Source organism: Denticeps clupeoides, chromosome 13, assembly GCF_900700375.1.
Source record: "Denticeps clupeoides chromosome 13, fDenClu1.1, whole genome shotgun sequence".
Taxonomy (NCBI): domain Eukaryota; kingdom Metazoa; phylum Chordata; class Actinopteri; order Clupeiformes; family Denticipitidae; genus Denticeps; species Denticeps clupeoides.
In genome coordinates this window covers 3,367,903-3,380,967 of record NC_041719.1, presented here as the reverse complement: position 1 = coordinate 3,380,967, position 13,065 = coordinate 3,367,903, and the positions used below count along the sequence as shown (strand labels likewise).

General features: G+C 47.5%; 1 protein-coding gene across 1 annotated transcript; it reads left to right on the top strand.

The window, feature by feature from the left end:
• The first annotated feature begins 8,264 nt into the window (after positions 1-8,264).
• On the top strand, positions 8,265-12,810 carry LOC114802300 (arsenite methyltransferase). Its single transcript, XM_029001071.1, has 10 exons — positions 8,265-8,515; positions 8,587-8,723; positions 9,315-9,465; positions 9,541-9,677; positions 10,033-10,102; positions 10,181-10,262; positions 10,358-10,489; positions 10,622-10,764; positions 10,839-10,958; positions 11,044-12,810. Exons 1-10 carry the CDS (start codon positions 8,486-8,488, stop codon positions 11,137-11,139), a joined length of 1,098 nt encoding a protein of 365 aa, XP_028856904.1. The 5' UTR covers positions 8,265-8,485; the 3' UTR covers positions 11,140-12,810.
• Positions 12,811-13,065: the final 255 nt, after the last annotated feature.

Here is a 13,065-nt window from a genome sequence, read left to right as displayed (position 1 = left end):
TGCGATAATGTACATACCTTTAAAAGGATGGACTATTTGATCCCTTTTTGCATGTAATTGGTAATCTTACGGTAAAAAAAAAAATGTTCTGCAACATGTTGTGTTACGTCTGATATCCTACATGGCTGCCTGTTGCATGCAGATGCATGGAGAGGTCCCTGTGAAGCACTGGACCTGGGGAGAGTCTTAAGCATAGATATTTTGTCATGGAGCCCACAAACATTATCATGTGACCTGTCTGTCAATCATGAGCAAAAAACAAAGAAAAAAAAAAACTAACGTGCATTGAAATTGTTATTTTCGTTCTAAATATTGCTAGAAAAAACTAATCCTGCTCCACACAGTACAAAGTGCTACGATGTATTATTTTGAGCCCTTGTTTAAAGAAATATATAAATATACTTTTTATTGCAACATATGATTATTAACTATTATTATTGTTGTCATTTTTTTAATGTTTTCATTTTGGTGTTTACTTGCACAAATTTTAAATAAAGTATTAAAATCCATAATATGACTAGATTTTTGTTGCATGTAAAGGTTTGAATATAAATACGGCAAGGTGTGCCTGTGACCCGTCTGAAATTCCATGCCCATGTCCGACTGCCAACCTTGCTGACCTTAATTCAAGTTGCGCTCGTAACTCCTAACAGCGACGGTGACATGAATGCCAGTGGAAGTGACGGCGTGGAGGTGACCCGAGCTCCGGTCGGCTTCGTATCAAGACGTATCAGTGGTCCACGGAGGAGGGATTATTCAAGAAAGAGACGTTCTGTGAGAGCGTGCAACCGAGCCCTGGGCGTGGAGGTTTGTATCTCAGGAGAGTCTAGAGATACACACACACACACAGACTCATCTTTTAGTCACAGTATGCAAAGTGAAGTGCAGGTGCCGTTGGCATCATGTTCAAGCCGCCTGGATCCGGGAGCTCTGGCCTGTGCTGCAGTGGGCTGCCGTGAGCAGACAAAGACAGGAAAGAGACACAAGGTCAGGGGAGTGAATCATGAGCAAGACAAATGAGACGTGAGAAAAGCGAGGCGTTGCAGCCCTCGGCCCCACAACACGGAGCGTTGGGTGCGGAGTCTTGGTTTAACGGGTTTCCTCTGGACACCGCTGAGCGCTTGGACCTCAGCTGGTAGAACACGCCGCTAACAACACCGACATCCAGCCAATCAATCATATCGATGCGCAGGAGGCTGTGGGCTGCTTTAAATGCCAAAAGCATTTTAAATAAATAAATGTAATCATGCAAATGTCCACCCCCAGTGCGGGATTTTGCATCGTCCAGTCATCCCGTTGGGACCCTACAGAGAGTCACCGTCTGCCCTGCTTTATGGATGTCTTGGCTTGGTATTCTCTACACAGTCATTTTATGCATGTTGGGTGGGTAGAATTGACATCAAGCTGAATTCATTATCAATTGAAAGATGGTGGGAGGGGCAAAAACGAAGAATTGCCAATTGTCACTGGTCCACTGAGGCATCACGCCACACCTCAGCGAGGCCACGCCTTCACACGGCGCAAAAGAAAGACATGTCTCCACACATCATAAAGTCCCAGTTAAATCCCACCCTCAACACATACACTGGCCGGTGAATTATGGGAAGAAATTAGCGGTAAGTCACGCCCCAGGCCTCCTGGGCTGCAAGGAAGATGGCGGCTGCTGAGTTTAAAGCTAGCTGGGCTCACTTGTACGTTCTAAACGAGACTGACTTGCTTGCTGTGACCTGACGGCGGGCTGTTGCAGTGGTCACACATTTTAACAAGAGTTGAATTTCACAAAAGTGACACACATGGTCCGGTGGCAACCATAAAAGCAGGTCAGAGACATGACGCTACATCTCCACATTGCTCTCCAACTGCCAGTTTCCTGGTCATGGCTTAAGCCTGGTCTTAGGCCCGTCCACACTGGAACGTTTTTCTCTAAAACGTTCTGTATGCATCTGCTCCCCGCTCTCCTTGTTTGGCGTCTAGTCCTCCTCCGCGGTGAGTTAAACGCATCATCGTTCTCCAGCCTTGTCTTTTTATGAGAAATGTGCGGCGTAGAGATTATGTGTTCGGGGTCATAGGTCAGGTTTGAACGTCCCTGGACGTACGCTCCCACGTGTTCTGTGTGGCTGGCTGTGTTCTTGTGTCCTGCCTCTTTTAGGTTGACTTCGTGGGAGGAGTTGAAACCTACCAGCTCCGCCTACCATCTGCCTATTGGTCATCTCCACCTATATAAAGAGACTTCGGATGGTGTTCGGGAGGTCCCCCGGGTTTGTTGGGCCCTTACTCTTTCGGGCGGTCCCCATGGTCCACGGAGATCTGCAAGGAGCTCCATTGGGGATCTAATTTGCGTGTCTTGTTGCTTTGTGTGATAGACCCCTTTGTTGTTAGCCTGTTAGCTTTATGTGCCCTTTATGTAAATTTTTGTGCGTGTTTGAGTTGTCCCGGCTGGACTGTCCCTTCCTTTAGACTGTACTGATGTTGGTTAGCTGTGCTGAGTCCGCTGTTTTGTTGTACCTGTTAGCTCACTGGAAATAAAAGCACTGTTTGTACACTTTGTTTGGTTGTGTGTGAAACAGGGGACGTCCTCCTCTCCACACCCTTGTTGCGTTTCTTAGATCCTTAGACTTAGAACTTGTTGTCTAGAACTAGAAACTGACCAACCGACAGCTCTGGAATGGGCACCCTAAAAAAAAAAATCCCGGGATCATCTCCGGCGGGTAAAGAAATGCAGCGTGCAGGTGGCAGGGTGGCGGGACCGGCCTTGGCGTAAGTGGATGAAGACTCCAGGTCCTGCACACCGTCGCCCTGGTAATGGGATAAGCGCCGCCACCCGCCCCGCCGGGTGGATCTGTGAAGTCGGCCCTGCTGAGCCGATTACAGCCGATGATCCGACACGTAACGCGCCTGCGAGGGTCGCCGTGACCCCGGCGCTCCTTTACCTTGCGACATGCGCCGTCCATCTGTGTTTGTTTTATGGCCCGCCCCCGCCGCGCGCGCTTTATTTCCCGCCTGCATTGTTCTGGTTCCGGGAGGGAAGTAGCGCCGAGTGTTTTGCAACGTCTCGCTGCGGCCAGACGGTCCGGCAGAGTTCAAAGGCAGAGCGGGGGTCAAGTGAGGGCGCGCTTTGTGCAAGATTCCGAGCTGAGCTGAGCGTGCGGCGGATGTGAACAGTGAGGTCTTGTCTGTGGAGCAGAAGGCAGCCTGTGTCGCAGTGTACACATCAGATAGCGACTTCTGACTTCCACTTTATTTGATCTTCCAGTGATTACCCTTTCCTTAAACTCCGCATAACCTCTAGTCTGGTGCTGAACTTTATACTCGCGTGTGTGTGTGTGTGTGTGTGTGTGTGTGTGTGTATTTGTCAGGCTTGAACTGACAATAACCCCTCGCTTGCCTTGACAGCAGGGAGGCGGGCTGGAGGAAGGGAAAGGAATGAAATTAAACAAATACGACTGGCTTTAAATCGAGGTCGAGTTCGATTCATTTGTCAGAGATTTCCCGAAAGAAAAAAAAAAAAAAACGTGGCCTTTGATGTCCCGACCCGATCCGGTGGCCATGGACCGCCGGGGTCCGAAAGGTCACTTGGCGGAGATTTGATTACGGATTACAGCCCTTGTTCTGTAACTTCAAACTGCAATTTTCCCTCTTTTTTTCCCTTCAGAGGATGTCGCGCCGCTTTACAGGCCATTACAGGAGTCACCGGATTGACCTTTGAACCCCCTTGCCATATCAGATTTCCATTCGATGACCTGGATTTTTTTTTTTTTTTTTTTGCACCGCCGAGGTTCTAGGTTGAAAAGCAACAGTGCAAATTGTACACATGTACTGTATGTTAAGAAGTGCTTCTGGCCGTAATCCTCTTAAATGAGCGCCCGTCAGGGCACGGAACGCCGCCCTGCTCGTCCCCGACATCTGCAACGCGACAGCCGAGCGCTCCACTTTTTTTTTTTTTTTTTTTTTCTATTATGAACTGCAGCCAAGCGTAGAAATACAGCCTTCAGTCTGAAGAAAGTAAAGCCCCAGACAGGCTCCTGCAGATCCCGCCGAATATCTGCTATCATAAGATCCATTTAACCCTCGTTCGCCTCGCCGGTGCAACAAACTTGCGCTCGGGAAAAGGCCGGCGCGCCGGAATCCCACGGATATTTGCTTACGGCGCGACAGAGGCGGACACGCTCGTGCAGGCCCCATGCGAACGGGCGGCCACAGGGGGGTCACAGCAGACCGATTCTGCTTAATGTCAAGTGGGCTCGCTGTGGGAAGAGTTCTCAGGCGTGGCACCGAGAAATAACAATGCGAGTATTCATCACGGCCTGTCAGGCCCCTTCCCGGCACAAGATGGCTTGTTTGTGCCTCTGCCGCAGCGAAGACGTCTCTTAACCCATTTGTTACTTGGATGTTCAGTGCATGCGAAACCACGCAAGGGACGTGCAGTGATAGATCAGGCACGACGTAAAGGCCACGTTCATGCATTTTCCCCCTAATTTATTCCGATAGCGGGCACATATACACATCTTTCTACTAACTTCAATAAATAAATAAAGACAAACCAGGAGACGGTGGGGGCTTGGGGTACAGGGTCCAGGGCAAATGAGGATGCGCAGGCGTAACACTAACGGCCAGCCGGGGTGGCACACCGTGTGCGCTACTGGCGCGTCAGAGGTATTCTGCACATTGTGTTCTCATTTATAAACAGGAGAGAAGCAGGAAAGCCAGGATTGGCTCGTACCTGCGGTCTGCGTTGCGCAGAGCAGCTCTCTTCTGCCCCCTGGTGAGACAGCCGGGTAGGAAAAACAAAAGCACATTACATATGTTTAAATAGTTATAGATGGTGGCTACTTGTTTTAATTAACTGTGTTATACTAGTTACCAGGGAAAGTAACTTATAACGTTCAAAAACGTAACCTCCTCCTTCCTCATGAAGCGTGAGATGATGAGAGGAGCTTCATCAGATGCGAATTGCTGGTTACCAACATGGATAAACACTTATTAATTATAATAAGGGCATCCTGTACGTTTAACATATGCATTCTCACCCATTCATTTAAAAAAAGTATTTGCACTGTAAAAATGCTACCGGCTGTCACGACCACGAGCTGACGGGGGAGGGAAGCGCATAGGCAGGACATTATGGGAAAGGGGTTTCATTATAATATAACCAATAAACACAAATGAACATCAGCACGAGGGCTGCAAACAGGGAAATAAAAGGGGGACAATGTAAACAAACCCGCAGGCGTGTGCCGATTGCCAGAACTCAGAACGCAAACAGAAAACTCAAGTTCACGCACAGTCCACAAAAATGTCGGGGCTCCAGAAGGGGCGGAGCACCCGTCCTTTATAGGCTGTCCGGATTGGGCAGCCAGGAAAGTGAACTCAATACTTGCTAATAATCATCACGTATGCAGTTGAAGTTGACCTTTATTGTCATGTAAGCTACATGCATGTTAGACAGTACATAGTGAAACAAAACAACGTTTCTCCGGAACCTGGCGCTACATGTAAAATTAGAACAACGTTTCTCTGGAACCTGGCACTGCATGTAACAATTAAACAACGTTTCTCTATAACCTGGTGCTACACGTAACATCTAAACAACGTTTCTCTGGAACCTGGTGCTACACGTAACATCTAAACAACGTTTCTCTGGAACCTGGTGCTACACGTAACATTTAAACAACGTTTCTCCGGAACCTGGCGCTACATGTACAATTAGAACAACATTTCTCTGGAACCTGGCGCTGCACGTAACATTTAAACAACGTTTCTCCGGAACATGGCGCTACATGTAAAATTAGAACAACGTTTCTCTGGAACCTGGCGCTACATGTAAAATTAGAACAACGTTTCTCTGGAACCTGCCGCTGCATGTAACAATTAAACAACGTTTCTCCATAACCTGGCGCTACACGTAACATCTAAACAACGTTTCTCCGGAACCTGGCACTACATGTAGCATTTAAACAACGTTTCTCTGGAACCTGGCGCTGCATCTAACAATTAAACAACGTTTCTCCATAATCTGGCGCTACACGTAACATCTAAACAACGTTTCTCTGGAACCTGGCACTACATGTAGCATTTAAACAACGTTTCTCTGGAACCTGGTGCTACACGTAACATTTAAACAACGTTTCTCCGGAACCTGGCGCTACATGTAAATTAGAACAACGTTTCTCTGGAACCTGGCGCTGCATGTAACAATTAAACAACGTTTCTCTATAACCTGGCGCTACACGTAACATCTAAACAACGTTTCTCCGGAACCTGGCACTACATGTAGCATTTAAACAACGTTTCTCTGGAACCTGGTGCTACACGTAACATTTAAACAACGTTTCTCCAGAACCTGGTGCTACACGTAACATTTAAACAACGTTTCTCCGGAACTTGGCACTACATATAACATCTAAACAACGTTTCTCCAGAACCGGGCACTACATGTAACATTTAAACAAAGTTTCTCCGGAACCGGGCTCTACATGTAACATTTAAACAACGTTTCTCCGGAACCGGGCGCTACACGTAACATCTAAACAACATTTCTCTGGAACCTGGTGCTACACGTAACATTTAAACAATGTTTCTCCGGAACCGGACACTACATGTAACATTTAAACAATGTTTGACCGGAACCGGGCGCTACATGTAACATTTAAACAAAGTTTCTCCGGAACCGGGCGCTACATGTAACATTTAAACAACGTTTCTCCGGAACCAGGCGCTACACGTAACATCTAAACAACATTTCTCTGGAACCTGGCGCTACACGTAACATTTAAACAATGTTTCTCCGGAACCGGGCGCTACATGTAACATTTAAACAAAGTTTCTCCGGAACCGGGCGCTACATGTAACATTTAAACAACGTTTCTCCGGAACCAGGCGCTACACGTAACATCTAAACAACATTTCTCTGGAACCTGGCGCTACACGTAACATTTAAACAATGTTTCTCCGGAACCGGGCGCTACATGTAACATTTAAACAATGTTTGACCGGAACCGGGCGCTACATGTAACATTTAAACAAAGTTTCTCCGGAACCGGGCGCTACATGTAACATTTAAACAACGTTTCTCCGGAACCAGGCGCTACACGTAACATCTAAACAACATTTCTCTGGAACCTGGCGCTACACGTAACATTTAAACAATGTTTCTCCGGAACCGGGCGCTACATGTAACATTTAAACAATGTTTGACCGGAACCGGGCGCTACATGTAACATTTAAACAAAGTTTCTCCGGAACCGGGCGCTACATGTAACATTTAAACAACGTTTCTCCGGAACCAGGCGCTACACGTAACATCTAAACAACATTTCTCTGGAACCTGGCGCTACACGTAACATTTAAACAATGTTTCTCCGGAACCGGGCGCTACATGTAACATTTAAACAATGTTTGACCGGAACCGGGCGCTACATGTAACATTTAAACAAAGTTTCTCCGGAACCGGGCGCTACATGTAACATTTAAACAACGTTTCTCCGGAACCAGGCGCTACACGTAACATCTAAACAACATTTCTCTGGAACCTGGCGCTACACGTAACATTTAAACAATGTTTCTCCGGAACCGGGCGCTACATGTAACATTTAAACAATGTTTGACCGGAACCGGGCGCTACATGTAACATTTAAACAAAGTTTCTCCGGAACCGGGCGCTACATGTAACATTTAAACAACGTTTCTCCGGAACCAGGCGCTACACGTAACATCTAAACAACATTTCTCTGGAACCTGGCGCTACACGTAACATTTAAACAATGTTTCTCCGGAACCGGGCGCTACATGTAACATTTAAACAAAGTTTCTCCAGAACCGGGCGCTACATGTAACATTTAAACAAAGTTTCTCCGGAACGGGCGCTACATGTAACATTTAAACAATGTTTCTCTGGAATAAATGTGCAAATTCTGCTGTGCAAAATGGAATGGTGCATTAATAGATAATATTACTCAATGTTAAAAATAATAGATAATACAACTCAACTGAGGTAGTGTGTAAGTGTGTGTGTGTGTGTGTTTTCCGGATGGTAGGAGGGTGAAGAGTGCATGTGAGGGGTGTGTAGAGTCCTTCATCAATGTGAAGATTTCCGGCTACTGGAAAAATTATTACTATTATTTTATTTCAACGCTGTTAGTCGCGTCACCGAACATTAAGGCCGAATATTGCAGAGGCAACCTGTTAATGCGTAAATGTAATCAGAACAAGCTGCCTGATTGGTTGCTGAAACACGGTGGGTGGGAAGCAGAGCTGAAGTGGGCGGGGCCATCGCTGCCGATAGGCTGGAAAAGTTCCTTGTCGCGGCCTCACTTCTTTTTATTAATTTTCGAGAAATATTACTGATATTCATCCACCTGGGCGACAGAGCGTTTCCAATCCAGCCACCTTTTGGGTAGGAACCGACCAGAACTTCGTGAAAGGTGAAGTCCGACAGAACCCGGCTGTGAAAGCCGTGACCCGTTACGCAACGTCCGAAGTTCACGCAATGGCGTCACGCATCCACGAAAACGTCCAGGTGGGTTTAGACACTGCAGACGTGTCGCGCTAACGGCGTACAGTGACTTGTCCCATGTCTCACCCCGCCAGGAGTATTACGGGTCCCGTCTGAAGAGTTCGGAGGACCTGCAGACCAGCGCCGCCTGCTGTCCGCTGCCCGGCACGCCCGGGCTGAGCAGCGCCGCCGCCGCCGCGTTAAAGCTGCTCCACCCCGAGGTCTGCAGGAGGTACATTTGCATTTACAGCATTTACCAGACGCCCTTATCCAGAGCGACTTACAATCAGTAGTTACAGGGACAGTCCCTCCCTGGAGACACTCAGGGTTAAGTGTCTTGCTCAGGGACACAATGGTAGTAAGTGGGGTTTGAACCTGGGTCTTCTGGTTCATAGGCGAGTGTGTTACCCACTAGGCTACTACCACCCAACCAGGTACAGTCGGATTTTTAATACTGGACTCCTAGTTAAACCATATTTCTATTGTGGAGTTACTGTGCAAAAGTAAAACGGGCGAAATTAAAAGCACTAAAGCTGCAAGCGACTTTGTTAACGAAGCCAAAATTGATGAAATATTGATTTGCCTGCAGAATTTGTTCCTTATTCTCATGAAACAGCTATGTGATGTGTGTAGAGAAAGAGACTCTGCTGTCAACATGCACATTATTACTTTATGCACCTTCTCTTTTTAATCCCTCCCCATTTGGCACGTTTCCGAGATTTCGCCACTGACTAGACCTTTGTTGACATCTGCTGAATATTATTTCTGACGTATAGGTGCAGGGTTGTTGTTACGAACGCCAGTGTCCTTGTGGCTCCTGCAGGTACTTCGGCTGCGGTTTGTCGGTGCCTGAGAAACTGGAGGGGTGCAAGGTCTTGGATCTGGGGAGCGGCTCCGGACGAGACTGTTACGTCCTCAGCAAGCTGGTCGGCAGCGCTGGTCACGTGACCGGCCTCGACATGACCGAGGAACTGGTACGTCTCACCCGCTCCACATGCTCCGCAGGGTCTAGCGCCGAGCCGCTCAATTCCTCTCCAACTCCCCGCCAGGTTTGCGCTTCACAGAAACTCGTTGCTCACCACCAGGAGAAATTTGGCTACGAGAAGCCGAACGTGGCCTTCGTCCAGGGGTACATGGAGAAACTTGGCGAGGCGGGGCTGCGGGACGACTCCATGGACATAGTGGTGTACGTGCATCTCCCTTCTGCGCCTCCACTATACATCCTATTTCCTTTGTAAGCGTCATTGTGCCATTGATAGCTCCGCTGGTAGAGCGGAGGACTGTAGTTGTACTGTAATCCCTAGGTCGCTGGTTCAAGTCTGGCTTCTAGCAGTTAAGGAAGTGGCACCGTAATCCGAAGGTTGCCGGTTCGAAGCCCGTGCCACTGAGCAAAGCACCATCCCCACACACTGCTCCCCGGGCGCCTGTCATGGCTGTCATGGGTTAAATGCAGAGGACAAATTTCAAAGTGCACCGTGTGCCGTGCCGCTTGTGTGCATCACAAGTGACAATCACTTCACTTTCATTGTTCCACCCTCAAGGTCCAACTGTGTCATATGTTTGTGCCCCAACAAACGAGTAGTGCTGACAGAGGCCTACAATGTCCTCAAGGTGCGTGACACATTCATTACACGTAAATGACAAATGCTCGAAAAAGTTGTCTTAAAATGTTCTATCTTTTGGTTTTAGGAAGGAGGAGAAATGTACTTTAGTGATATGTATTCCAGTCGAGTGGTTCCAGAGACGTTCAAAGACGACCCAGTTCTGTGGGGTAAATATTCCGGTCATCTCCTCTGGTCGAGTTTATGTCGCTCTGCGAGCTCCGCGTCCAGCCGCTCGACTGTCTGTGTTTCCCCGTGATGCCAGGGGAGGGGATGGCCGGCGCCCTCTACTGGCAGGATTTTATTTCTCTGGCGCGGGAGGTTGGCTTCAGCTCGCCCTGCCTGGTGGCGGCGTGTCACATCAAGGTCCACAATGCCGAGCTGCAGAAGAAGACAGGTGGGCCGGGTCCGTCACTTAGCATGGGCTAAACTGTGGCCTCCACCCCCCGGACCAGGGCTATCACCACGGTGACCCCCGTGGGGGTTATCATCAGTTGCCTTCATTGATGTTCATATTTTTATCCTCTAGCTGATGTTAAATACGCTTCTGGCACCTACCGTCTCTTCAAACTGCCGAAAACGTCCCTGAAGCAGAGAGCCGTGGTGACGTACAGAGGAACGGTGCCGGACTGTGCGGGGCGGCTGGACTTTGATGCCACGCACCGCTTCCAGGTGGAGTCAGAATCGGTTCTGTTGGCCGTGCGTTGGTGAGAAATTAGGTTCTGCGTAATCCCGGAGCTTTCTAGACAGGAGTGGCGGCGGAGGTGGATCCCGAGATGGCCGACATCCTGCGGTACTCCCGCTTCTCCTCGGACTTCGCCATCCAGGTCATGGGAAGCTCGGTGTCCGATGGGAGCGCTGCCCAGGTAGAGCGAAGTGTTTTTTTTATTTATTTTTTATTTTTTAAAGACCATCCAGCCTTGCTCAGGGTCTCGTTCACGTTTCCCGCAGGGCTGCCACCTCAGCCCCTTCCTGCTGGCGGACAGGCTGGGTGCGTCCGTGAAGCTGTGCTCCAAGGCGGGTCAGGGGTTCGACTGCAGTGAGTGACGGTGGATAAGAGAGAATCACTGCAGTATCTTCATTAATGTGCTTTAATGGTGTCAATTGCTTCATCACAATGCAGACTTATATCACTTAAATTATTATTTAAATCAGCTGATTGATGTGTGTGTGTTTTATTAATGAGGTCAGGGAAGGGTCAACACGGATATAGCCTGGAGCCCGGATTAGGAACTTTCAAAATTGTCATAAAGTTCATCTGTCCAGATATGATGAGCAGATATTTGTTCTGAAGAATTCTTTATAATTGGAGGGCACAAACTAAGCATTGGCGATTGTGTAATACCTACTGCCACGATTAATAAACACACACACTCACACACAATTTCATTGTTCTATGTCAATAGGGATTGAATTTTAATGTTTCATGTGCTTTTATTGCATAATGCTTGGCTCTAAATTCACAGTAACCATTTATTGAAATACGCCCGCATGTATATGCCTTCTTCCACGTATGAACTGATGGAATTTTATTACAATATGCATTGTATGTTTTTTTGTTCTGATTAATACCCATGGCAGCCAGTTCCACTCTGTGATCTGAAGTAATGCCCCGCCTGTGGCACTATCTGTATATAACAGCTTGAATCAGCCTGTCAAAACTGAAACCGTATCAACCCGGCAAAGAACAGCCTAATCCTTCTTTAACAAAAAAATCGACACGGTTGGTCTTCAACATTGGTCTGAGGTGATGACCTTATGACATCAGATGACCCTATGACCTTACGACCTCAGAAAGCTCAGATGTTGGCGCAGGAGATCATGGATAATCGGTTTTCTTAATTCCGGGTTGAGTTGTACTCTAATGGCGCTTCTTTTTTATGATCACTAGATCCTCCATGTTAAAGGTCACTCATAATCTACCTATAAAAACACGAGCGCCCTCTTCTGAGAAAATTCCGGGTGAATAAATTCGGTGAAACACGAGAGGGCATTCGTTTACAGACGGATTTACTGTAGCAGGATGACGAGCCGCCCTGAGAAATCCAGCTCCACCTCAGGGCCTCGACCCGTCAGCCTTTGTCAGACGGGCCAGAGGATGAAGCCTTAACTGCCTGGCTTTGACTGGTCTGGTGGCCCACTGCTTGTGCTGACCCGCCGGGTCCTGGGTTAAATACACAGGCCTCCGCCGGAGCTGCGGAAGGGGCATGACAGGCCGGCGTTGGCCCCTGTTATGGCCTGATGGGAAATCAGCCCTCCTTTCCCCTGCTGGCGTGAGGTTAGCTGCAGCCCTGAAGCAGACGCTGGAGCAATTATTCAATAAAGTGGATTTGGCAGGAGAGCTTGGGGTGATCTGAAATCTGGAAATGATGAAATTTGAACATGTGTGAGCTAAGAAATAAAATATTTTGGATATGACTCCAGCCATACCTAGCTCCACCCAGTACAGTTTATGCCAGTTAGTAAGCACTGATGTTAGATTAATGTATTGTATGTATTGTATGCGCTCATATGTCAAATAATATTTTTTTTTTGTTAGATTGTTGGAATTGTATAATGCATTTGGCAGATGCTTTAATGCTTTTTTTTATGCCGTTTCTTTTGTTCCATAAGTCTGCTCCACAAATCTCTGTATGTCTTTTTTTGCACATCAGTCGTCTTTGTGTTGATATTACAGAGTGACCCACAGTTAAAAAATAAAACATTGGTGATCAATCAGATGCCTTGGAGTTTCTGAGATAATGCATGGCACTTCTGAAATGAATAAAAAATACGGACTTACAATTACAAATTACGGTTTGCACATTTTCATATGCGTAACGCTTAACTGCATGACTGCATTGCATGGAAATGGCTGAACTGCAGTCATATTCAAAGGCCAAAACTTAAATTACAGTGACGTTCTCTTCCCAACTTCCCAACTTTCCACTTGGTTGTTACAGCAACTTGGGCTCTAGGGGGCAGCAAAGTATT